This window comes from Hypanus sabinus, chromosome 26 (assembly GCF_030144855.1).
Source record: "Hypanus sabinus isolate sHypSab1 chromosome 26, sHypSab1.hap1, whole genome shotgun sequence".
Lineage (NCBI taxonomy): Eukaryota > Metazoa > Chordata > Chondrichthyes > Myliobatiformes > Dasyatidae > Hypanus > Hypanus sabinus.
Window position 1 is genome coordinate 18,835,881 of NC_082731.1, and position 22,978 is coordinate 18,858,858.

At 49.9% G+C, this 22,978-nt stretch overlaps 2 protein-coding genes across 16 annotated transcripts in view; both read right to left on the bottom strand.

Moving 5' to 3' along the window:
- LOC132381862 (von Willebrand factor A domain-containing protein 5A-like) overlaps positions 1–3,380 on the bottom strand; it is a 41,293-nt gene extending 37,913 nt beyond the window's left edge. For 9 of the 14 annotated variants that reach the window (XM_059951566.1, XM_059951562.1, XM_059951563.1 and 6 more), the window contains exon 1: positions 3,174–3,379. The gene's annotated coding sequence lies outside the window, so the exon portion shown is untranslated. Of the gene's footprint in view, positions 1–3,086; positions 3,109–3,173 lie in introns of those variants that run through there. The other 5 variants (XM_059951568.1, XM_059951567.1, XM_059951565.1 and 2 more) reach the window with 3 other exon arrangements.
- Positions 3,381–3,580: 200 nt separating this feature from the next.
- LOC132381860 (von Willebrand factor A domain-containing protein 5A-like) lies at positions 3,581–22,093 on the bottom strand. Of its 2 annotated transcripts, none has more exons than XM_059951544.1 (5): positions 21,933–22,093; positions 17,510–17,559; positions 16,750–16,952; positions 15,299–15,521; positions 3,581–5,975 (listed from the first exon to the last, which is right to left on the bottom strand). In XM_059951544.1, the coding sequence occupies exons 2-5, from the start codon at positions 17,550–17,552 to the stop codon at positions 5,854–5,856; spliced, it is 591 nt and encodes a 196-aa protein (XP_059807527.1). In that variant the 5' UTR covers positions 17,553–17,559; positions 21,933–22,093; the 3' UTR covers positions 3,581–5,853. The 2 variants fall into 2 exon arrangements, with proteins under 2 accessions (XP_059807527.1, XP_059807528.1); XM_059951545.1 differs by lacking the exon at positions 3,581–5,975 and adding an exon at positions 13,292–13,392.
- Positions 22,094–22,978: the final 885 nt, after the last annotated feature.

Sequence of the window (22,978 nt, forward strand, 5' to 3'; positions counted from 1 at the left end):
GAGAGTGACCACAACTCCCTTAGCTTCAGCTTACTTATGGAAACGGATAAATACAGACAAAATGGGAAAGTGCTTAACTGGAGAAAGGCCAACTTTGAAGGGGTGAGGCAGGAACTGGCGAGAGTAAATTGGAAACAGATGTTCAAGTGTGAAAGCACAGAAGTAATGTGGAGGAAGTTTAGGGACCACTTGTGCTGGGTTCAGGATAGGTTTGTCCCACTGAGGAAGGGAAAAATGGTAGGAAAAGGGAAACGGGGCTGACAAAACACGTGAGGCAACTCATCAAGAGTAAGAAGGAAGCATATGTTAGATATAAGAAGCAGAAAGTAGGAGGGGCTCATGAGAAATATAGGATAGCCAGGAAGGAGCTTAAGGAGGGACTGAGGAGAGCTTGAAGGGGGCATGAGAAGGCCTTGGCATGTAGGATTAAGGAACTTATGGAGGGACTGAGGAGAGCTCAAAGGGGGCATGAGAAGGCCTTGGCATGTAGGATTAACATCCCAAGGCGTTCTATGCATATGTGAAGAATAGAAGAATGACAGGAACGATAAAGGATAAAGAAGGCAACGTGCCTGGAGGCGGAGGAGGTCAGGGAGATCCCAAAGGAATACTTTGCTTCAGAATTCACAAGTGAAATGGAACTTGATCAGGGTGAGGTCAAATTAGAACAGGCCTGTGTGCTGGACAATGTGGAGATTAAGGAAGAAGTGTTGGATCTTCTCAAAAACATCAAGATTGATAAGTCCCCAGGGCCGGATGTGATATACTCCAGGTTGCTGTGTGAAGTGAGAGGAGAGATCACTGGAACAGTAGCTATGATCTTTGAATTCTTTTTGGCTGCAGGGGAGGTGCTGGAGGATTGGAGATTGGCAAATGTAGTTCCCTTGTTTAAAAAAGGTAATAGGGAGAATCTTGGGAACTATGGACCAGTGAGTCTTACGTCGGTGGTCTGCAAACTATTGGAAAGGATTCTTAAGGATAGGATCTCCTAGCATTTGGAGGAGTACAGTCTGCTCAAGGATAGTCAACATGGCTTTGAAGGGAAGGTCGTGCCTCACGAGCCTGATTGAGTTTTATGAAGAGGTAGCAAAATAAATTGATGAGGGTAGGGCGGTAGATGTGGTCTGCATGGACTTTAGCAAAGCATTTGACAAGGTCCCCCACGAGAGACTCATCCAGAAACTCATGAGGCATGGGATTAGTAGAACCTTGGCTGTTTGGATAAAAAATTGGCTGACAGGAAGAAAGCAGAGGGTAGTAGTGGAAGGAAAGTATTCTGCCTGGAGGTCAGTGACTAGTGGAGCGAGGCAAGGATCTGTCCTGGGACCCCTGCTCTTCGTGATTTTTATAAATGACCTGTACGAAGAGGCGGTAGGATGGGTGAGAAAGTTTGTGGATGGCACAAAGGTTGGAGGATTTGTGGATGGAGCTGTAGGTTGTTGAAGGTAACAAGAGGATATAGACAGGATGCACAGCTGGGCAGAAAAGTGGCAGGTGGAGTTCAATCCGGGTAAGTGTGAGGTGATGCATTTTGGAAGAACAAACCAGAAGACTGAGTACAGGGTTAATGGTCAGTTAGTTAAGAGTGTAGATGAACAAAGGGACCTTGGGGTTTAAATCCATACATCCCTCAAGATCACTGCACAGGTTGATAGGGTAGTTAAGAAGGCCTATGGGATGCTAGGCTTCATTAACAGGGGGATTGAGTTCAAGAGTAGAGAGGTCATGTTTCAGCTCTACAAATCTCTGGTGAGACCGCACTTAGAGTATTGTGTTCAATTCTGGTCACCTCATTATAGGAAGGATGTGGAAGTTATGGAGAGGGTGCAGAGGAGATTTACCAGGATGTTGCCTGGATTGGAAAACAAGTCTTATGAGGCAAGGTTAGCAGAGCTGGGAGTTTTCTCTTTAGAGCGTAGAAGGATGAGAGGGGTCTTGCTAGGGGTCCGCAAGATTATGAGAGGTGTAGATAGGGTGAACAGCCAGCACCTGTTTCCCAGGGCACGAATAGCAAACTCAAGAGGGCATATGTACAAAGCTAAGGGAGGGAAGTTTAGGGGAGACATTGAGGGTAAGTTTTTTTTTTACACAGAGGGTTGTGAGTGCCTGGAATGACTTGCTAGGGGTGGTGGTGGAGGCTAAAACATTAGAGCCACGTGGACAGGCACATGGATGAAAGAAAAATAGAGGATTATGGGGTAGTGTGGGTTTAGTACTTTATTTTTAAGGAATATATGGATCGACACAACATCGAGAGCTGAAGGGCCTGTACTGTGCTGTTGTATTCTAGTGTTCTACATTCACCTCTCCACAGCAGTACGGGCTCCCAGGCAGGTATCGGGGGGGGGGGGGGGTGGGGGGCACACGGAGGAAGTCCGATTCAGGTAGGATGCAGAGAGGTGATCACATTCAGGAGAAAGCCAGATGGCCGGGGATTTTTACTAGCGGCAGCGTTTGAGGTGGCAAACGTTAAGAGAAATTTCGACAGGGGAAGGACTAGGAGGGTAATGGGCCAAACACAGGCAACAGGATTCCACGGTCAGCATGGACCAGTTGGGCCGAGTGTCCTGTTTCCATGCTCTGTGGCTTCACCACAGGTGTACTGATGGACAGAGGGACCTCAGGATCTGAGTCCTCAGTCCCTGAAAGTGGTGATGCCCAGTTTATTATTGTCACATGTACCAAGATTCTGTGAAAAGTTTGCCTTGAAAACTGTTGGTGCAGATCAGATGAATACGCTGTGCACTGGGGGAGAGCCAGGTAAAAGAACTGCACTTATTTCCTCTCTTCCCCCCCCCCTCCTTTCCCTGTCTCCCCCCAGTCCATCCCCCTTCTTCACTCTCCCTCTCTCTCCATCCCAATCCCCTCTTCCTCCCTCCCCCGCTCCCCCTCCTTTCCCCGTCTCCCCCTCACTCCAGCCCCCTTCTTCACTCTCCCTCACTTTCCCCGTTTCTTCCCATTCCACCTCCCTCCTCGTCCCGTCCCGCTCCCCTCCCCCACTCCCCTCCCCTCCCAACCCCGCTCCCTCTACTCCCACCGCCCCTCCCAGTCTCCCCTTTCCCGTAACCCTGGGAATCTCCCCTCACCCTGGCGATGACGCTGTTCCGGGAATCTCAGACTGATTTGGCAAGTCCCAGACAGCGAGAGAGTTCGGTGTGTTAACAGGTGTTTACCTCCGCTTTGCTGCGCGATTCCTGCTCTCCGCTCCGCAGTTTGTCCGCACGGTTCACGGTAGAATTCTCCGCCTCTCCCCGCCGGGTCGAGTCCCTCACCCGCTGTCACGGCAGAGAGCGTCTCTGAACTCGGGCACAGAAAAATCAGCGACACTGCCTGATTCCAGCCGCTGGCGCGTCCAGGTCAGCTGTTCACGAGGCGGAGTCGGGCGCGTCCAGGTCAGCTGTTCACGAGGCGGAGTCGTGCGCGTCCAGGTCAGCTGTTCACGAGGCGGAGTCGGGCGCGTCCAGGTCAGCTGTTCACGAGGCGGAGTCGGGCGCGTCCAGGTCAGCTGTTCACGAGGCGGAGTCGGGCGCGTCCAGGTCAGCTGTTCACGAGGCGGAGTCGGGCGCGTCCAGGTCAGCCGTTCACGAGGCGGAGTCGTGCGCGACCAGGTCAGCCGTTCACGAGGCGGAGTCGTGCGCGTCCAGGTCAGCTGTTCACGGGGCGGAGTCGGATACGTCAGAGCAGCGAGTGAGGCCCTTCGGCCCAACATTCGCAATCCGGTTTATTATCACAAACTTTAATAATCTGAAATTTGTCATTTTGTGTGGCAGTACAGGGCAAAGATATAAAACTACTGTAAACTCACAGTTTTGGTCACCGACCTACAGAAAAGATGTAAACAAGGTTGAAAGAGGACAGAGAAAATTTACAAGGTTGCTGCCAGGTCTGGAGGACCGGAGTTATGAGGAAAGATTGGACAAGTTAGGACTTTATTCCTTTGAAAGTAGAAGATTGAGGGGAGATTTGGTAGAGGTATATAATATTATGAAGTGCCCAGACAAGGTAAATGCAAGCAGCCTTTTTTACGTCCGTAGCCCCCTCCTTTGGGAGAATCGCCAGATCACTGTTGGGTTGACTCAGACATGGGTTGCCCAAGACATGAGGGGGAGACGTGCAGGATGTCACGTTTCTCTCTCCCCCCCCCCCCCCCCATAGCGATGTAAAGCTACCGGACATGGGGAGACAGATTTGTGGATTGAGATGCTCTGCTACGTGAATGCCCTCGGGCAAAGCGGGCTGGTTGAGGGAGAGATTCCATCACCCCCCAACCTGATTGACATCTATGACCCTGCGAGGCAGAATAAAAGAGGGGCTGTAGGAACAACCCCTCAGACGCACCAGAAGAAACGTTAAGCGACCACGTAACAGCAGTCGGTCATCGGACACCAAGCGACGTGCGTTCAATTCCGTGGCTGGAATTGGTGGCTGAAACCACGGAAAACGGCTTTTTAGCCAACAACGGGGAAACCCGCTCCCCTGTCAACGGATTGGCATCGTAAAAGACCTGGGCAAGTTTAAACCGCATCACTTTTAAACCCAACAACGCTGCAGCGTGATCGAACTGATAGTGACTTATCTCTCCATCGGACAATACAGTAACCCCGAGACAACGATAGAGTTATTTCTTATCGGTTATTATTATTCCCGCGCTGAGATTTAGTATTGACCACGTATATTATCTGTATGTTAGCATTAATCTTCTTTTTGTGCCCTTTATCAATGTCAGAAACACACTGAGTCTCAGCAATTTGCAGAACGGTAAACTTTATTTTTCGAGTCTGCAGAGTCGGACCCAACCAGCTCCTGCTAGATTGAGTGCCGAATTACACTTTGCACAGTTTTTTATACCCTACATTCTTCTTTAATCTCATTACAAAATTACAAATGTGATTACCCCTTTGGCCCACTTATCAGCCTCAGCGCATTAACACCGTTATTGTTCAACCGTTAAGCATGTCTTCCCGTTACCCGTATCGCTTCTTTAATCAGCAAGCTATTGTTTCATCCTGATTTTGCAAATTGGTTTATACGTTGCCCTGCAAGTTGCTTTGCACGTTCTTTCTGTGTCAGCACATTCTAAATGGACTCCTTAAGAATCATTTCTCTCAATCCACCCTTTTTCTTTTTAGAATGTGCTATCAGTTGGGCTTTTGCCACGGGTTTACATAGGCTTCTTCCTCTAGCTCTATTTCCTTTTGTAGGAGTACCTGAACAGGATCAGCCGGGGCCCCTGGTTGCATGACTTGTCTTGCCACCCGAGCTACTAGCTCCCGCAAGCAGGGGATCAGACATGGTAGCAGAAGGAGGACCATCAATCCCCCTCCTATAACCCCTAAAGCGGTTAGCCACCAGCCTCCTTTCAACCATCCGTCCAGCCAGTCCCAATACCCCAGCAGCTTCCAGGTCTGTACCGGCACGTGGGCCAGTTTCCTTATTTTATCTGATATTTTTTGAACAACCTTTCCGTTGTCATCTATCTTTAAGCAGCAGTTGGTTAGATTAAACTTTCCACATACTCCTCCTTTTTGTTGTAGTCATAACATTTCTCGTTTACATGCGAGTGTGACACAAAGGACCCTGGAAAAACCGTCATGCCCACCCTTACCGTCGTCCTGCACTTATCAAATCCCCCTTCAGCGCTTCTCAACAATAGCAGTATATACATTACAGTCCCAAAGTTCATTCTGTCTGTCTTTTGAGCTTTAGCACCATCGGGTCTTCTCCCTGGACGCAAGTCCATTCTGCACCTTCTTCGGGCTTTACGGGTCCCTTGATTCTCGCGGCGTGGGTCCACCCTTTTTCTTTTGTCCTTACTGCGGCTTCGGTGGTCAGTAGCACCTGGAATGGGCCTTCTCACTGCGGCTGTAACTTCTCTGGCTTCCAAGTCTTAATCAGGACCCAGTCACCGGGCTGAGTTCGGTGGAGTGCGAAGTCCAGAGGTGGGGTTTGTGCGAGTAACCCCTTCCTGCGCAATTCTGCAAAAGAACGAGACAGTGCCTGTAAATAGTCCCTTACAAAGACATCTCCCCCTTGCAGGGAAGGATAGCCCTCCACCTTGTTCCAATATGGAAGGCCAAACAACATTTCATAAGGGGATACTCCTATATCTTTTCGAGGAGCCGTGCGGATTCTTAGTAGGGCCAGGGGTAGACACTTGGTCCAGGGTAGCTTGGTTTCCATCATTAGTTTTGTCAATTGCGTCTTCAAAGTACTGTTCATCCTCTCAACTCTTCCTGAGCTCTGAGGGTGCCAGGGGGTGTGCAGCTTCCACTGGATTCCTAAGGCGTCACAGATTAGCTGGTGTGTTTTTGAGGCAAAGTGTGTTCCCCTATCTGAATCAATAGACCCCATTATTCCATATCTCGGGACTATATTTTCTAATAGGATCCGTGCCACTGTAGGGGCGTCCGCTTTAGTGGTTGGGAATGCTTCCAGCCACCTAGTGAAGTGATCCACAATTACTAACAGGTACTTCCATCTCTGAACTTGTGGTAGTTCCGTAAAGTCTATTTGGATCCGATGGAACGGTCGGACGGCTAGTGTTTGTCCCCCCTTATGGGTGGCACGCATCATTTTCTTGTTTACCTTTTGACAGGTGTAACAGCCCCACACCTCCTGTTGAGCTAGTGTGAATATCCCTTTACAAACATAGAACCTTAGGATAGTGTCGCACATAGCTTGCACTCCCCAATGGCTTTGTTGGTGTAGTTGTTGCAGTATATGACGAGTTACTTCCTTATTCAGTACTTGCCGTCCGTCGGGGGTCTTCCACTTGCCTTCTGATGTTTGTCGGGCTCCCCTGTTGATTCCCCGTATAAGAACTGTGCCGGGTTACAACTATTGTTCCTTTCAAAGCTTACATCATCCCCGACCATCAGAATGGTTTCGTATTTCAGTATGCGAGAGTCCGTCAACCACCGCTGAGCTTTTTGGGCTAAGAGGGTGCTAACGGAGTGCTGGGTATACACCGTCATTCTTCCCCCAAAGGTTAATTTCCGTGCTTCTTCTACAGTTGTTCTGACACTGGTAGCCAACTTCCTTCTCATTCTTTTTTCTTCTTCTAGTTCATGTATCTTAATCTAGGGAAGGGACATTTAGTTCACTGGAGTATTCCCTTTTATTAATCCTTCTATTGTTCCCCTTATGATCTGGTCTCTCCTTTTGGTTTCCTCATTCACAACATCATCTGATAAGTCCTCTATTTTTGTATCACTGGTGACTCCTTTTATTTTCCGGAACTTCTGTTCTTCTTCTTCGGTCCAGCTGATTATTCCCCGGTCTTCCTTTGCCAATTTGTCGTACATAAACTTCACCAGGGAGGTATAATTCTCTATCCAAATCCGGCAATAGCCCACTAAGCCCAGAAATTGTCTTATTTCCTTCTTTGTCCTGGGAAGTGGTATTTTAGTTATTGCCGCTATTCTTTCTGGGGTTATTTGGCGGTGCCCTTTACTGACTCTGTGTCCGAGATATGTTATTTCCTTCTCGACAAATTGCAGTTTCTTCTTGGACACCCGCAATCCTTTTTCTCCTAGGTAATTCAGGAGTCTTATAGTATCGTCTCGCACTACCTCCTCTGCTGGTCCCGATAGCAGTAGGTCATCGACATACTGTAATAGTTGGTTCTTTTCGGTACAATGGAATCCAGCCAATACTTGCTCCAGTACCTGTTCGAATAGGTTTGGGGACTCCGTGAACCCTTGGGGCAAGACGGTCCACCGGAGTTGCTTCTTCCGCCCAGTGAAGGGATTTTCCCATTCAAATGCGAACATATCTCGGCTACCTTCCTCCAACGGGCAACTCCAAAAGGCATCTTTTAGATCTATCACACTGAACCATTCATGTTCAGGAGGTATTTTGCTCATTAATGTATAGGGGTTAGGCACTACCGGGTATCGTGTTTGGACTACCGCATTTAAGCCTCTCAGATCTTGAACCATTCGATACGTGCCGTCGGGCTTTCGGACCGGTAGGATGGGGGTATTAAAGGGTGACATACATTCTTCCAGGAGTCCATCTGATACTAATGTCTCAATTACAGGTTGTAATCCCCTCCCTTCCATGGCAATGGGATATTGCCGTCTTCTCTCTTCTGCTTGTTTGTCCCACTGTGGGTCGTTTACTGGAAATTTCCGGTCCCCCGGTAACTCATTCGGCTGTTCCCTTCCCCAAATTGATATTGCAGCTTGTCGTATCATTTGCCTCTCTTGTGCAGAAAATAGCGTTCCCATAATCGCATGCATTTCTTCCCAAGTGTAAACATTAGGTCCTAAGAATTGATCCAACTGTTCTGCTAGTCCCATTGGATCTTCTAATAAAGTTTTCATATCTTTCTTAAATCCTCGTACTTCGGTACTTGTCAGAGGGACGTTTACAAATCCTGTTCCTCCCCGTTCTCCTCCCATTGGAACCTCTCGAAGGGGACACAGCTGTACCTCTTCCTTTTTTAATTCGTCTTTCTTTTTCTTATCTGCTCTTGTCACACTCCTTGTTTCGATCCTTGCTTTTGCTTTTTCCCTAACATCCCTCTCTTCCCTCTCCGGGTCTATTTCTTCTGTTTTTTCACTTTCTTCACGTTCTCCCTCTGCTCCCGCAAGGGGCGCAGAAGGCTGGACATAGGGAGGGGGTAAATGATCGAGTGGGTCCCACTTCCGCTCCCCTTTAATGCCCAATTTAAAACTCTTTGTTGTTACTCCTGGCCAGGGAGCCCAACAAAAAGCATAAGCAATTTCTTCCGGTTTTACATTTGGTTTTGAATTAACGTAAATGTTTAAGGCTTGTCGTACCCAATCCTCCTCAGACCCAAGCCGCGGCCACCAGACCGCAGGTTTTTCTATCGGCTGTTTCGACCAAATTAAACAGTACTGTATCATTTTTTTCTTTTGTTTCCCTTTTAGTCTTCCACATCCCCAATTCTCAAACATTCTACCGAGGGGGCTATCAGGAGGAACCCCCGGGTATGGTCTCGGTCTTCTCCGTCTCCTCTTTCTTTTTAGAGCCACCCCCTCCCATCTTATTCCGCTCTTACTTAATCCCGCACCCTCCTACTGCAACAGTAGGCACTTTACCCGGTGCGTCCCAAGGACTTTTATCAGGAGGACCCCCGGGTAGCGATCCCGGTCTTCTCCGTCCTTACTTATTCCCGCACCCTTCTACTATAATAGTAGGCACTTACCCGGTGCGTCCTGGGGACTTCCAGTACCAGGTACTGTCCCCTTCTCCCCGTTTACCGCTCTGCGCTGTCCGGATATCACTAGCTCAAGCCGCGTTGGAGCGACGAGCAAGGAGTCAGGGACCGCCAAACTCGGCGGGGTGCACCGTCTCCGATGTCCTTCCTCGTGTCCACCGCGGCCGGAGTGTGGATCCTGGACGAGCCCCCACGTTGTCAGAAACACACTGAGTCTCAGCAATTTGCAGAACGGTAAACTTTATTTTTCGAGTCTGCAGAGTCGGACCCAACCAGCTCCTGCTAGATTGAGTGCCGAATTACACTTTGCACAGTTTTTTATACCCTACATTCTTCTTTAATCTCATTACAAAATTACAAATGTGATTACTCCTTTGGCCCACTTATCAGCCTCAGCGCACTAACACCGTTATTGTTCAACCGTTAAGCATGTCTTCCCGTTACCCGTATCGCTTCTTTAATCAGCAAGCTATTGTTTCATCCTGATTTTGCAAATTGGTTTATACGTTGCCCTGCAAGTTGCTTTGCACGTTCTTTCTGTGTCAGCACATTCTAAATGGACTCCTTAAGAATCATTTCTCTCAATCAATAAATACTTTTAAAAATAGTACCATCAGACTTCAACGGACTTCTCTATCTTTGCTGGTAAGTGATCCAGTTACGGGAATTTAGTAACAAAGTTGGGGTTCTCGTCCAGGAATTTGACACCAAATTGGGAGGGCAGTGAATCGGGATTGTAAGTCCAAAACTTGGATCTGGTTACGCGGGTAGCCAGACGGGAAACCATCAAAGATGGACGTGGGTGAATTTATAGAAAACCCGACTCTGGAGGCGCTGGAGGTGGCCTCCAAATCAGACTTGATAAAATTGGCGAAGGAGTTAAACCTCGCAGGGGAGAGGTTGTCAATGAAAAAGTGGGAGGTGCGAAGGGCAATAACTCAGTATTATATTGGGAAGAAGGTGTTTACAGATGAGGTGTCGGAAAATATCCCTGAGGAGGCACCCGCTAGTGGGACAGCTCAGTTAGAGTTGGAGAAATTAAAGTTGGAACATGCAATTAAGTTAAAGTAGCTGGAGGCAGCCGAGAGAGAGAGAGAGAAAGAGAGAGAGAGGGAGAGGGCCGAGAGAGAGCAAGAGAGGGAGAGGGCCGAGAGAGAGCAAGAGAGGGAGGGGGCCGAGAGAGAGCAAGAGAGGGAGAGGGCCGAGAGAGAGCAAGAGAGGGAGAGGGCCGAGAGAGAGCAAGAGAGGGAGAGGGCCGAGGGAGAGCAAGAGAGGGAGAGGGCCGAGGGAGAGCAAGAGAGGGAGAGGGCCGAGAGAGAGCAAGAGAGGGAGAGGGCCGAGAGAGAGCAAGAGAGGGAGAGGGCCGAGAGAGAGAAAGAGAGGGAGAGGGCCGAGAGAGAGCAAGAGAGGGAGAGGGCCGAGAGAGAGAGAGAACATGAAATGAAGTTAAAACAGCTGGAAGCAGATGAAAAAGAGAAACAGGAAACATGACTTGGAGATGGAGAAGTTACGGCAGGAGCCACGAGTTCCGGGGTCAGACCGAGAGGAGCGTTTCAATGTTAGTCGAGAATTGAGGCTAGTACCTCCGTTCGAGGAAACGGACGTCGATAGTTACTTCTTGCTTTTTGAAAAGCTGGCAGTGAATCAGAAGTGGCCCAGAGGTCAGTGGGTGGCGCTGTTACAAAGTGTGTTAACAGGGAAGGCACCGCGGGCATATGCGGCGTTGGCCATGGAGGAGGAGAGTTATGACAAAGTAAAGGCGGCCATTCTCCGGAGTTATGATCTAGTATCTGAGGCGTTTAGACAAAAGTTTAGAAATTTAAGGAAAGTGTGGAATCAGACGTATCCCGAGTTTGCCTATGAGAAGGGTGTGCTCTTGGACCGGTGGTGCACCTCAGAGAGAGTGGAAGAGGATTATGGGCGTCTCAGGGAGTTAATTCTGATTGAGGAATTTAAAGGTTGTGTTTCAGAGGATATCCGGACGTATCTGAATGAGAAGCCGAATAAGTCCATCTCCGAATTCGCTAGGTTCGCAGATGAATATGCCTTAACCCACAAGACAAAGTTTTCCTCGACTAAAAGTTACCCGAGAGACCGTGGGAACGGTAGGGAAAGCCCGCCGGCTAAGCGAGAAACTCAGCCGGGAGCTAGCGGTAAAATTGAGGAGGAGAGGCCCGAAGCCAGGGTATTTCCTGGCTTGACCTGTTTTAATTGTGCAAAGGTGGGTCATATTGCATCTAAATGCCCCGCTCCGAGGAAGGAGCCAGGAAAAGGGAAAGCAGCTATACCTATAGGCCGTATTGCGCCGATCAGCAAATCGACGAGAGGGCCCCCGGTAGAGGGAGTACAGGAGGGGCGTGAGACGTTTAGTTCAAAGGGAACCGTGTCTGTGAAAGAGGGAGGCAGTGCGGATCTGGAGAGACACGGGGGCTGAGTTGTCATTGATTAGCAGTAAGGTGCTAGATTTTGGTCCTCCGACGGGAGAGGTAGCCCTGAGAGGCATAGGAAAATGGAGCGAAGTGGTGCCATTGCATAGGGTCATTCTGAATTGTGAGCTGGTGTCTGGGCCAGTGGAATTGGGGGTACTGCCGGAGTTGCCGGGGGAAGGCGTGGACGTCCTGCTGGGTAACGACTTGGCGGGTGGAAAGGTGGGTGAAACTGACAAACAAGCCTGTGAGGGTTGAGGCCCCGCCCCCAGATTCCAAGATCTATCCCGCATGCGCGGTCACTCACAGCATGTCGAAAAAGGCAGCCGAGTCAGAGGGCAGTTTAAATCCGGCCCGTATCGATTTGGCCGAGACGTTTTTGCCGACTCTGTTCCAACGAGGGTGAGAGGAAGGTAAACCGGAGAGTAGAGAGGGAAGAGAGAGTAAGCGGGGGGAGGTAGACCTAACCTTAGCAAGAAGAGAGTTTGTCCGGGAACAGGGAGGTGACGAGAAGCTGGTAGCCTTGAGAGAGTTGGTTCTTTCTGAGACCGAGATGGAGACAGAGCCCGAGGGTTACTACCTGAAAGAGGGTGTGATGAGAAAATGGAGGCCCCCCCCCCCCGCGGCGCCGGTCGATGAGGACTGGGCGGTGGTACATCAGGTAGTAGTTCCGAAAGTGTATCGGGATGAAATTTTGAACTTAGCCCATAACGGACCCTTGGGTGGGCATTTGGGAATAAGGAAGACAGTGGATCGGGTTATGAGAGAGTCCTATTGGCCAAACCTGAGAAAAGATATTACCGAGTATTGTAAAAGGTGTCATACATGTCAGGTGGTGGGTAAACCGAACCAAGTTATCCCTCCGACCCATCCCCGCATGTGAGGAGCCTTTCTCCCGAATCATTGTGGATTTTGTGGGTCCTTTACCTAAAACTGCGAGGGGGCGGCAGTGCGTCATGACCCTGATGTGTGCCGCTACACGATTTACAGAGGCTGTGCCTCTGGGAAATATTAAGACCGCTGTGGTGGTGAGGGCCCTCATTAGATTCTTTACCACAGTGGGGCTGCCTAAGGATACAGTGGTGTCAGGGGAGTACATTCACGTCCAGAGCATTTCGGCAGATGATGACCCAGCTGGGGGTCAAACAAATTTTAGCCTCTGCATACCATCCGGAATCCCAAGGGGCGTTGGAAAGATTCCACGCTACACTAAAGACCATGATTAAAACTTATTGCCTCAGGGATCTGTTCTGGGACCCCTACTCTTAGTGATTTTTATACATGACCCGGATGAGGAAGTGGAGGGATGGGTTAGTAAATTTGCTGATGAAAGGTTGGAGGTGTTGTGGATAGTGTGGAGGGCTGTCAGAGGTTACAGCGGGACATTTATAGGATGCAAAACTGGGCTGAGAAGTGGCAGATGGAATTCAACCCAGATAGGTGTGAGGTGGTTCATTTTGGTGGGTCAAATATGATGGCAGAATATAGCATTAATGGTAAGACTCTCGGCAGTGTGGAGGATCAGAGGGATCTTGGGGTCCGAGTCCATAGGACACTCAAAGCTGCTACGCAGGTTGACTGAACTCCCTGCCACCACCCAGGACTCATCACAAACACAGCCCCCGCAGTGTTATACGGTTTACTTTTCACTTGTGTCCAGAATGCACCTTGTTATTGGTTAATTTGTTTCTGGTAATGTTACCTTTGGTGTTGTGTGTGAGTGATATACTCTGCATTGTGCACTCTGGCCCAGAGGAACGCCGTTCCGTTTGGCGGTACCTAGATCCACGTTTGAAAAAACTGGACTTGTCACGGGTAACCAGGGTGGTGAAGGCGTTTCCCACGCCATCCTTCACCGCAATCAGGTTTCAAACCACCGGCAGGTGTCGTGAAATCTGTTCACTTTGCGGCAGCAGTACAGCGGGAGTGTAGAAACAAAACGGTGATTTACAGTAAATAGTTAAATTAAATAAGCAATAGACAATAGACAATGGATAATAGACAGTGGGTGCAGGAGTAGGCCATTCGGCCCTTCTAGCCAGCACCGCCATTCACTGTGATCATGACTGATCATACACAGTCAGTACCCTGTTCCTGCCCTCTCCCCATATCCCTTGACCCCGCTATCTATAAGAGCTCTATCTAACTCTCTCCTGAATCCATCCAGAGACTTGGCCTCCACTGCCTTCTAGGGCAGAGCATTCCACATATCCACCACTCTCCGGGTGAAAATTTTTTTCCGCATCTCTGTTCTAAATGGCCTACCCCTTATTCTTAAACTGTGGCCTTTAGTTCTGGACTCACCCATCAGCGGGAACATGTTTCCTGCCTCCAGCGTGTCCAATCCCTTAATAATCTTATATGTTTCAATCAGATCCCCTCTCATCCTTCTAAATTCCAATGTATTCAAGCCCAGTCGCTCTAATCTTTCAACATATGACAGTCCCGCCATTCCGGGAATTAACCTTGTGAACCTACGCTGCACTCCCTCAATAGCAAGGATGTCCTTTCTCAAATTCGGAGACCAAAACTGCACACAATACTCCAGGTGGGGTCTCATCAGGGCCCTGTACAGCTGCAGAAGGACCACTTTACTCCTATACTCAATTCCTCTTGTTATAAAAGCCAGCATGCCATTAGCTTTCTTCTCTGCCTGCTGTACCTGCATGCTTGCTTTCATTGACTGATGTACAAGAACACCTAGATCTCGTTGTACTTCCCTTTTTCCTAACTTGAGACCATTCAGATAGCAATCTGCCTTCCTGTTCTTGCCAACAAAGTGAATAACCTCACATTTATCCACATTAAACTGCATCTGCCATGCATTTGCCCACTGTCCCAACCTGTCCAAGTCACCCTGCATTCTCATAACATCCTCCTGACATTTCACACTGCCACCCAGCTTTGTGTCATCAGCAAATTTCCTAATGTTACTTTTAATCCCTTCATCTTAATCATTAATGTATATTGTAAACAGCTGCGGTCCCAGCACCAAACCTTGCGGTACCCCACTGGTCACAGCCTGCCATTCCGAAAGGGACCCGTTAATCGCTACTCTTTGTTTCCTGTCAGCCAGCCAATTCTCAATCCATGTCAGTACTCTGCCCCAATACCATGTGCCCTGATTTTGCCCACTAAGCAGTGCACGGGTGTCACTTGGCAATTGGATTGGATCCGGGAGATCCCATGTGGGCTGTGGAAATGAGCCTCCAGCTCCAAAGTGTAGAGTGGCTTGTCCGTGGGGGCACTGACCTGGGTTATACAGGGACCCTGGTTGCCTGGGAGAGTTGGAGGTGGTTTGGTTAGATTCAAGTTCACTGAATGGGGGAGACTGACCCTGTCCCTGGGAGTGTGTGACGGGACGGTGAGTAGGGAATCTCACCCTGTGTCTGACCCTGTCCCTGGGAGTGTGTGACGGGACGGTGTGGGGGGAGTCTCACCCTGTGTCTGACCCTGTCCCTGGGAGTGTGTGACGGGACGGTGTGGAGGGAGCCTCACCCTGTGTCTGACCCTGTACCTGGGAGTATGTGACGGGACGGTGTGGAGGGAACCTCACCCTGTGTCTGACCCTGTACCTGGGAGTGTGTGACGGGACGGTGTGGGGGGAGCCTCACCCTGTGTCTGACTCTCTCCTACTGCAGGGCAGCATCGGTGGGTGACCCTCTCTTTGGGACCAGGAACTTACCTGCAGGGGAGTACCGGGGGTTTAGGACAGCGGGCAGAGTGAAGCGGAAGGCACCATCAGCCTCGATGGGCAGTTCCTGGGCCAGGCTGAAGGAGACGGTGGCCGCACAGCCTAGGGGCAGGTTGCCCACCCTGCAGGTGAAGACGTCACTGCTACTGCTGTCCTCCTGGAGCAGGAAGGCCTCCTGGCCGGAGGAGATGGCATCGTCGTAGGCGTCCTGAGCCTGGAGGGGAGGGGCGTGGGCAGGTTGGGACAGAGAGCAGAGGAGGGGCTCTTTATCAAGCAGACAGATTCACCAGAGCTGCCTCTTCCTCTCCCCCACCCCACATGTGGAGTCTGGTTCAATCTCGAGTCCCAGATCCGAGGGATCTGTCACTTGATCCAGAATACGTCTGTCCCAAACTGGAGTCGGAGATCCCAGGATCCCATATGAGATGTGGGGCACCATTAAAGGTCTCAGTTCCGGTCCAAAGGGCAGACCTCCCCACTGCTCCCATCTCGCTAGACATAAGACCCAACCACGGGAGGCACGGCTCACTCAGGACCCTGGACCCATCCCATCCATTGGCAGGTACCTCACCCTCCTGCCACCCTCTCCTACCCTTTGCCCCTCCGAGAAATCAGCTTCCAACCCAAATTCCCGAGTTCCCTCCCCTAGAATTGTACTCCCATCCTGTCAGTAGTTCCAGTTTCATGCCCCATGTGCCCCTGCCCCCGTTCCTGCTCTACTCCGGCCCCTGTATCACTGAGTACTCCGTCTCTCTCCTGTTTCTCATTATTACCTGTTTTGCTGCCACTTCTGTCTCACGGTGCTCCACCTATCATCTGCCTCTCTGTTTATTGCTCAGTGTATCTCAGTCCCGTGTTTTCACCTGTTGGTGGCCCGATTGTGCCAGTGAGTTTTCCTGAGCCTTACCAGCATTCGTATCTGTACTCTGTCCGTCTGAATATGGACTCTGCCTGTTTCCCGATTCTGGTGTTTGGATTTCTCTCAGCGTTTTGATCTCTGCCTGAACTTTGGCGCCGACTTTGTTTGCACCTCGGGATTTGTTACTCGATTAATATCACTGTGTGCTCAGTACTGGGTCTGTGATTGGATCCCTGCTCCGGTGTCCTGACACCTCCATCCTGAACCAGATCTCCACCCCTGCACACCCTAATCCCGAACCCCTCCTCCTCCCATCCTGGGACACTGAAGCGGATTCCCACTCCAGGACTCTTCCTGGGATGCGGAACCACAGATCTTCCATTTGTCACCATATCAAACACTCCTCCATCTCTGCATCTTCGGGTCTGCCTGGAGATTCCTGGATAAACTTCAGTGGACAAAGATACAACATCACGCTCTCCCCCTCTCTTCAGCGACCCCCAACCTCTGATCTGCCTATGGGAGCTGGTCGGCCCACAGCTCTCCGTACCCTTTCCCACACACCCACCCACCCAACTCCCACCTGTTCCCGTTCCTTTATCTCGGCGACGATCGTCTTCCCGTCCACCGTCGCTTGGAAGATGTAGACGGCAGAATCGCTGTCCACAGGGAATGTGAACACGGCCTCCAGGGGAGAAGCCTCCTCATTCCTGTACTCCAGGTCTGCAGACACATCGGCCACAAACCCCTTCACCTCCACTGGCACCGAGATCTTCTTCAGAGCAACTGGGTCGGGATGGGGGAATAACAAGGTGAGGGGGAGGGTGTAGAAACCAATATTGGAAATCCCAATGGAGACACACCCATTCCCATTCACTCCCACCGTACACAATGGACTACCCCTTCACATTCACTCCCACCATATACAATCCCAAGGGAACTCCCCTTCCCATTCACTCCAACCGTCTACTATCCCAATGGGACCCATCGTTCCCATTTATTCCCACCATATACAATTCCAACAGACCCCACTCCTTTGTGTTCACTCCCACTGATAACAATCCGAATGGACTCCACCCCCTCCCCATCACTCCCACCGTACATAATCCCAATGGACTCTTCTCTTTCCCATTCATTCCCGCTGTGCACATTCCCAACAGACCCCACCCTTTCTCATTCGCAATCCCAATGGACCTCATCCCATTCCCAATTCAATCCCAAATCCATCTCTGGCACCGGGGAAGTTCATAAAGGAATGGGATTGTGTGAGACAGCACGGACCCGATGGCACAAACGTCCTCCTGTGTGGAAAGGAACTGTGGTAGACGGGGATAACTGCTCACCTGGAGTGTTCCTGGCCGTTACAAGTCCACAGGGTCTTTCCATCGTGCGGCTGAAATGCAAGCAAAACACACGAGTGTAGTGTGTGGCCCCTGTGGTGCAGCACCTTCTCTGCAGGCAATGAGCCACTCGTAGCTCCTGCTAATGCTAGGAGGCTGTGAAGAACAACTCCAATCACTGGCAGGGCTCCAGGCTCCTTTAAAGGGCAAGCACGACCACAATGTGCACGGGTGGAAACCGGGGAACGTGCAAACCTCACGTGGGCCGTGATGGAGGTCACGATCCAACCGAGGATCCGTGGAGCTATGAGGCAGGAACACAAACGACTACACTACTTCCTCCCTCCTCCACCCCCACTAATCGAAAACCATGACACAAGGCTGGAAATGCTCAGCAGGTCGAACCGCATCTATGGATAGAGAGGCAACGCTGGCGCATTTAGGATTGATATTTTCAGGTATGTTGATGAAAGTTCATCTGCCTACCCTGATCCCTCATTTTTCTCTCTCACCGGGCACTGACTAACCTGATAAGTGTTTTACTGTTTTCGATTTTCAACTCGGATTTTCTGTCATCTGCAGAGTCTTTGCTTTCCCATTCTTTCTTTCCTATTCTTTGCTTTCTGTGGAGTCTTTGTAATAAATGCAACTCTGCTGATGCCTCTTTAATTCATATGTTTTGGTTTTGCCCTACAATTGAAAAGTTTTGGCGGGAAGTAGTTCATATCTTCTCACAACTTTTTAGGGTCCAATTTGACCCAAATCCCCTTACTGCCTTGTTTGGTATTATTACAAATGAAGATATAACTTTAAATACTCCTAACCTACAGGTTTTAGTTTTTACCTCTCTTTTAGCAAGAAGAGCAATCTTGCTTAAATGGAAGGAGTCTACCCCTCCTACAAATCTTCAATGGCTCCGTGATATTATGTCGTATTTAAATTTAGAAAAGATCCGCTGCTCAGTCTTGAAACAATCTTTTCATGATACTTGGGGACCTTTCCTAAATTACTTTTCCAATTTATAAAGTTCCACAGTGCACAGACTTTTATTTATATTTTTATCTTCTCTTCTTAAGTGAATATGTTTTTTTTTCTAATTATCCATTGTCATCCATCAGCTTTTTTCTTTTGGTAGTTGTAGGGGGTTGACTTTTTTTACATAAAAAATTTCTTTTATGATGTATGACATATTTAAATTGTTGATGACAGAGTGGTATACCTTTATCTGTTATGCTAAACATTTTGATCAATTTTATTACAATATATGAATGTACACAAGTTATGTTGAGATGCATCTATGTGTTGCACTCTGTAAATCTTGCTTTTTTTTCTTCTGAATACAAATATTGTAAAAGGAAAGAGAAAAAGGATGTTGACTGGATTAGGCGACATGAGCTACAAGAAGAGGGTGGATTAATTTGGCCTGTTTTCTCGGGAGCGACGGAGGTCGGAGGGAGACTTGGTAGGTTTTCCTTGGATAGCGAGAGGCACCTGACAAAGCATCCCATCCGGACGCGGTGTGCCTCGGTCTGGCAGCTGCTCTTCCTGCGGTCAGGAGAAACTGAAGAAAGTTGTGGATACGGCTCAGCACACGAGGAAACCAACCCCCCCCCCACCCCCACGAACTCTGCGGAAACTTCTTGCTGCCTCAGTAAAGCAGCCAAAATAATCAAAGACCCCGCCCATCCTGGACACCTCTCTTCTCCTCCCCCCCCCCCGCCATTGAGTCTGACAGCACCGTAGAACATAGAAGAGTACAGCACAGGAACAGGCCATTCGGCCCACAATATTGTGTGGAACCAGCTAAAACACAAATCAGAAACACCCAAACATTAATCCCACCTACGTACACCATGTCCATATCCCTCCGTCTTCCTTACATCAATGAGCCTTTCCAAATATCTCTCAAAAGCCTCTAAAGCATTTGCCTGGATCAGCAGACCGGGCAGCACATCCCAGGCACCCACAACTTGCTGAGTAAAACACTTACCCCTCATATCCCCCTTGAACCACCCCCTTTCACCTTCAATGCCCTTTGATATTTGACATTTCAACCCTGGGAAACAGACACTCCTCATCCACTATTCCCCTCATAATTTGTAAAGCTCGGTCAGACTCCACTCATCCTCTGCTGCTCCAGAGAAAACAACCCAAGTTTTTCCAGTCTCTCCTGACAGCACAGCCTTCTAAACGAGGAAGCATCCTAGTAAACCTCTTCTGCCTACTTTCCAAACCCTTCGCATCTTCCTATAGTAGGGCAACCACAACTCTACACGGTACTCCGGATGTGACCTAACCACAGTTTCAAAAAGCTGCAACGTAACTTCCTGACTTCTCAACTCAATGTCTGGACTAATAAAAGCAAGCATTCTAGGTTGAAGGACAGTTTCTACCCCACTGTCATAAGACTATTGAATCCCCCCCCAGTACAGTAAGATGGTCCCTTGGGTCCCTTGTTCTCACAATCTGCCTCGTCCTGATCTTGCACCTTCTTGTTTCCCTGCACATCTCCATCTCTCTCTCTCTCTCTCTCTCTCTCTCTCTCTCTCTCTCTCTCTCTCTCTCTCTCTCTCTCTCTCTGTGTCTCTGTCTCTGTCTCTGTCTGTCTCTCTCTCTCTCTCTCTCTCTCTCTCTCTCTCTCTCTCTCTCTCTCTCTCTCTCTCTCTCTCGTTAATTTGGCTGTAAGTTAAGTCTGTAGCTGTTACGCTTTATTCTGCCTTGTTATTGGTCTATCTTGCTCTACCTCAGTGTATGGTGTAATGAGGAGTATGCAAGACTGTGTCTCGTGCGTGTGACAATAATAAACCCACACCAATTCCCTGCTCCACTCCGGGACAGTGGACACAATCTCTTTGTAATGGAGACGCTTCAATATCCTGGAGGACCTCCTCTCCAGCACCACCACGAGATGCCCTCCTCCTCCTTCCGAACCGCACTGAGTACAGGCCCAGGGACATCAAACACTCCTCACACGTCAGCCCTTTCCTTTCTGAGAACTCCCGTGGAGCAGCACATCCCTCGACACAGGGTCGCAAACTGCTCCCAGTCCTCCAGGTGCCTTGTGAACTCCCCGTCTTCTGTCAGCTTTTCACCGAAGAGGGCCCGCACTCCATTTAACTTCACTGCACCAACAAACCCTCCCGCCATGAAGGGGCCCGGCGCCCACGTCCCCCGATACCATGGGACAGGGACAACACGGTCTGGAATTCTGTCTCAGCCTTGTCCCCCTTGTCTGAGGAACAATGCTTTTGTTATGAAGGGAGGTCAGCCGGCTGATTCCTGGGGTTTGGGGGAGGGGGTGCAGTCAGAACTGATGAATGAAGATGGATCGAGTTGGTTGGAGTTGGTTGACTGGTTTAAGAATGAGAAGAGTTCCTGTATAAACGTCTAACGGGAATTGGAAAAGCGGAAGTCATATTTTGGTCGGGCACAAAGATGGAGTCTGATTGACAAGGGAAGTGATCACGTTCAGGTTGGACAAACAGAGGAAGTCAGATTGTAGGGACTTTTACAGAGGTTGTGGTTGAGGCCGGTAAATTGTACCAGTTTAGAGGCAGTTTGACAGGGGAAGGACTAGGAGCGTTACTGGCAATTGGGATTAGAAGGAGGATTCCACGGTCAGCATGGACCAGTCGGGCCAAGTGGCCTGTTTCCATGCTCTGTGGCTCCACCACAGGTGTACTGATGGACAGAGGGACCTCAGGATCTGAGTCCTCGGCTCCCTGAAAGTGGTGATGCCCAGTTTATTATTGTCACATGTACCGAGATTCTGTGAAGAGTTTGTCCTGCAAACAGATCAGATGAATCCGCTGTGCATTCCGCCACGGAGTGCAGAATAAATGTCACCGCTACAGAGGACGTGCGGTGCAGGTAAACGGAAAAGTGCGACAACGAGGTCACTGTGAGGTTCAGAGAGGCGGCTGCGGTGGAAAAGATTTCCGAAGGTGACCCACATTTCTCAGAACATGAAGCACATCACCCTGCAACAGGGAGAGTCAGCCCCGGGCTCCCCGTAGCCCTGTGCCACCCTCCCACTGATGGGAAGAAAAATATCTCACTCTCCCACGCTTACGACTCAGCGCAGTACATATCAGTCATAAATTCTACTCTCTTTCTCCTTCACCCCTTTCTCTCACTCTCCCTCTCCTTTCTCTCTCCTCCCTCCCTTCCTTTCTCCAGTCATTCTTTCCACTTTATTTCTCCTTTTCTCCCTCCCCTTATCTCCCCACTATCTCTTCCCCTTCCTCCTTCTCTTTCCCTTTCTTTTCCCCCTCCTCTCCCTTCTCTTTTTCCCTCTCTTACCTCTCTCCCCCACTTGTCACTCCCCATAACCCTGGGAATCTCCCCTCACCCTGTTCCGGGAATCTCAGACTGATTTGGCAAGTCCCAGACAGCGAGAGAGTTCGGTGTGTTAACAGTTGTTTACCTCCGCTTTGCTGCGCGATTCCTGCTCTCCGCTCCGCAGTTTGTCCGCACGGTTCACGGTGGAAATGTCCGCCCCTCCCCGCCGGGTCGAGTCCCTCACCCGCTGTCACGGCAGCGAGCGTCTCTCACCTCCTGGGCAGAAATCTCAGTCAGTTCCTGCTTCCGCCCGCTGGTCAGACGCGCAGGACGCTGCTGTCGTGTGTGCGATAGAATCAAGTGGCAGCTGCCCCGGTCTCTGCTACTTTCTCTCACAGGAACGGATGTGGGTTGCTGTGCGGCCCAGAGCACGACTCCGGGGCGATGTGTTGACCCTCGCCATCCCCAGCCCGTGGGGGGGGGGGGGGTGGGAGTGCAGGTATGTGTTGGTACTAAGGACAAGGACCTGAAGGAGAAATGAGGTCCTGTGAGGGGAGTTTAGGGACTCGGGCTGAGGTTGGAGAGCAGAGATATAGTCTGTCTGCGGGGTTAAAACAGGACAGGACAGGTGAACGTGTGGCGAAAGAGGGAGAGCTTTAGGAATTTTGATCATTAGGGTGGCCTCTGGGGCCGATGCGACCTGTACAGGTAGACTGTGTTACATCTAAACGAGACGAGGGGGAGGGGGTGTGGTGCGACTGACGGTCATAGATCACGGAAGGAGGCCCTTTGGCCCATCTAGTCATTGCCGGCCTGATCTCTGCCTACCTCATCCGCCTGTACCTGACGGTATCCCTCCCCAACCCCCGCCCCCGCCATCTGTGCACTTGTTACAATTGAAGCCGTGGCTGCCTCTTCCGCTGAAGCTTGACCCGACACTCCCTGAGCGCAGCTCTCTGAGTGAAGTTCCTCCTCAGATTGCCCATCAACAGTTCACCTTTCACCCTAAACCTATGACCTCTCGTTTCAGTGAGGGGAAAAAGCCTTTCACTCAATAAATACCCACGATCATTTTGAATGCTTCTATAAGACCTGCCCTCATTCTGCGATCTAGAGAATAGTCCTGACCTCTTCTAACTTTGCCTACAACTCCGATTTAAGCTAATCTGGCAAGAGACAGGGCTGTGTTCC

What these genes read in the sequence shown, in the direction of transcription:
- LOC132381860 (XM_059951544.1), bottom strand. Translation starts at nt 17,552, where the DNA reads ATGGAAAGACCCTGTGGACTTGTAACGGCCAGGAACACTCCAG. An exon ending in AACGGCCAGGAACACTCCAG is followed by an intron (nt 16,953 to 17,509) that starts GTGAGCAGTTAT and finishes ATCCCGACCCAG; the next exon opens with TTGCTCTGAAGAAGATCTCG. An exon ending in CCCCCGGTACTCCCCTGCAG is followed by an intron (nt 5,976 to 15,298) that starts GTAAGTTCCTGG and finishes GTTCTTTTGCAG; the next exon opens with AATTGCGCAGGAAGGGGTTA.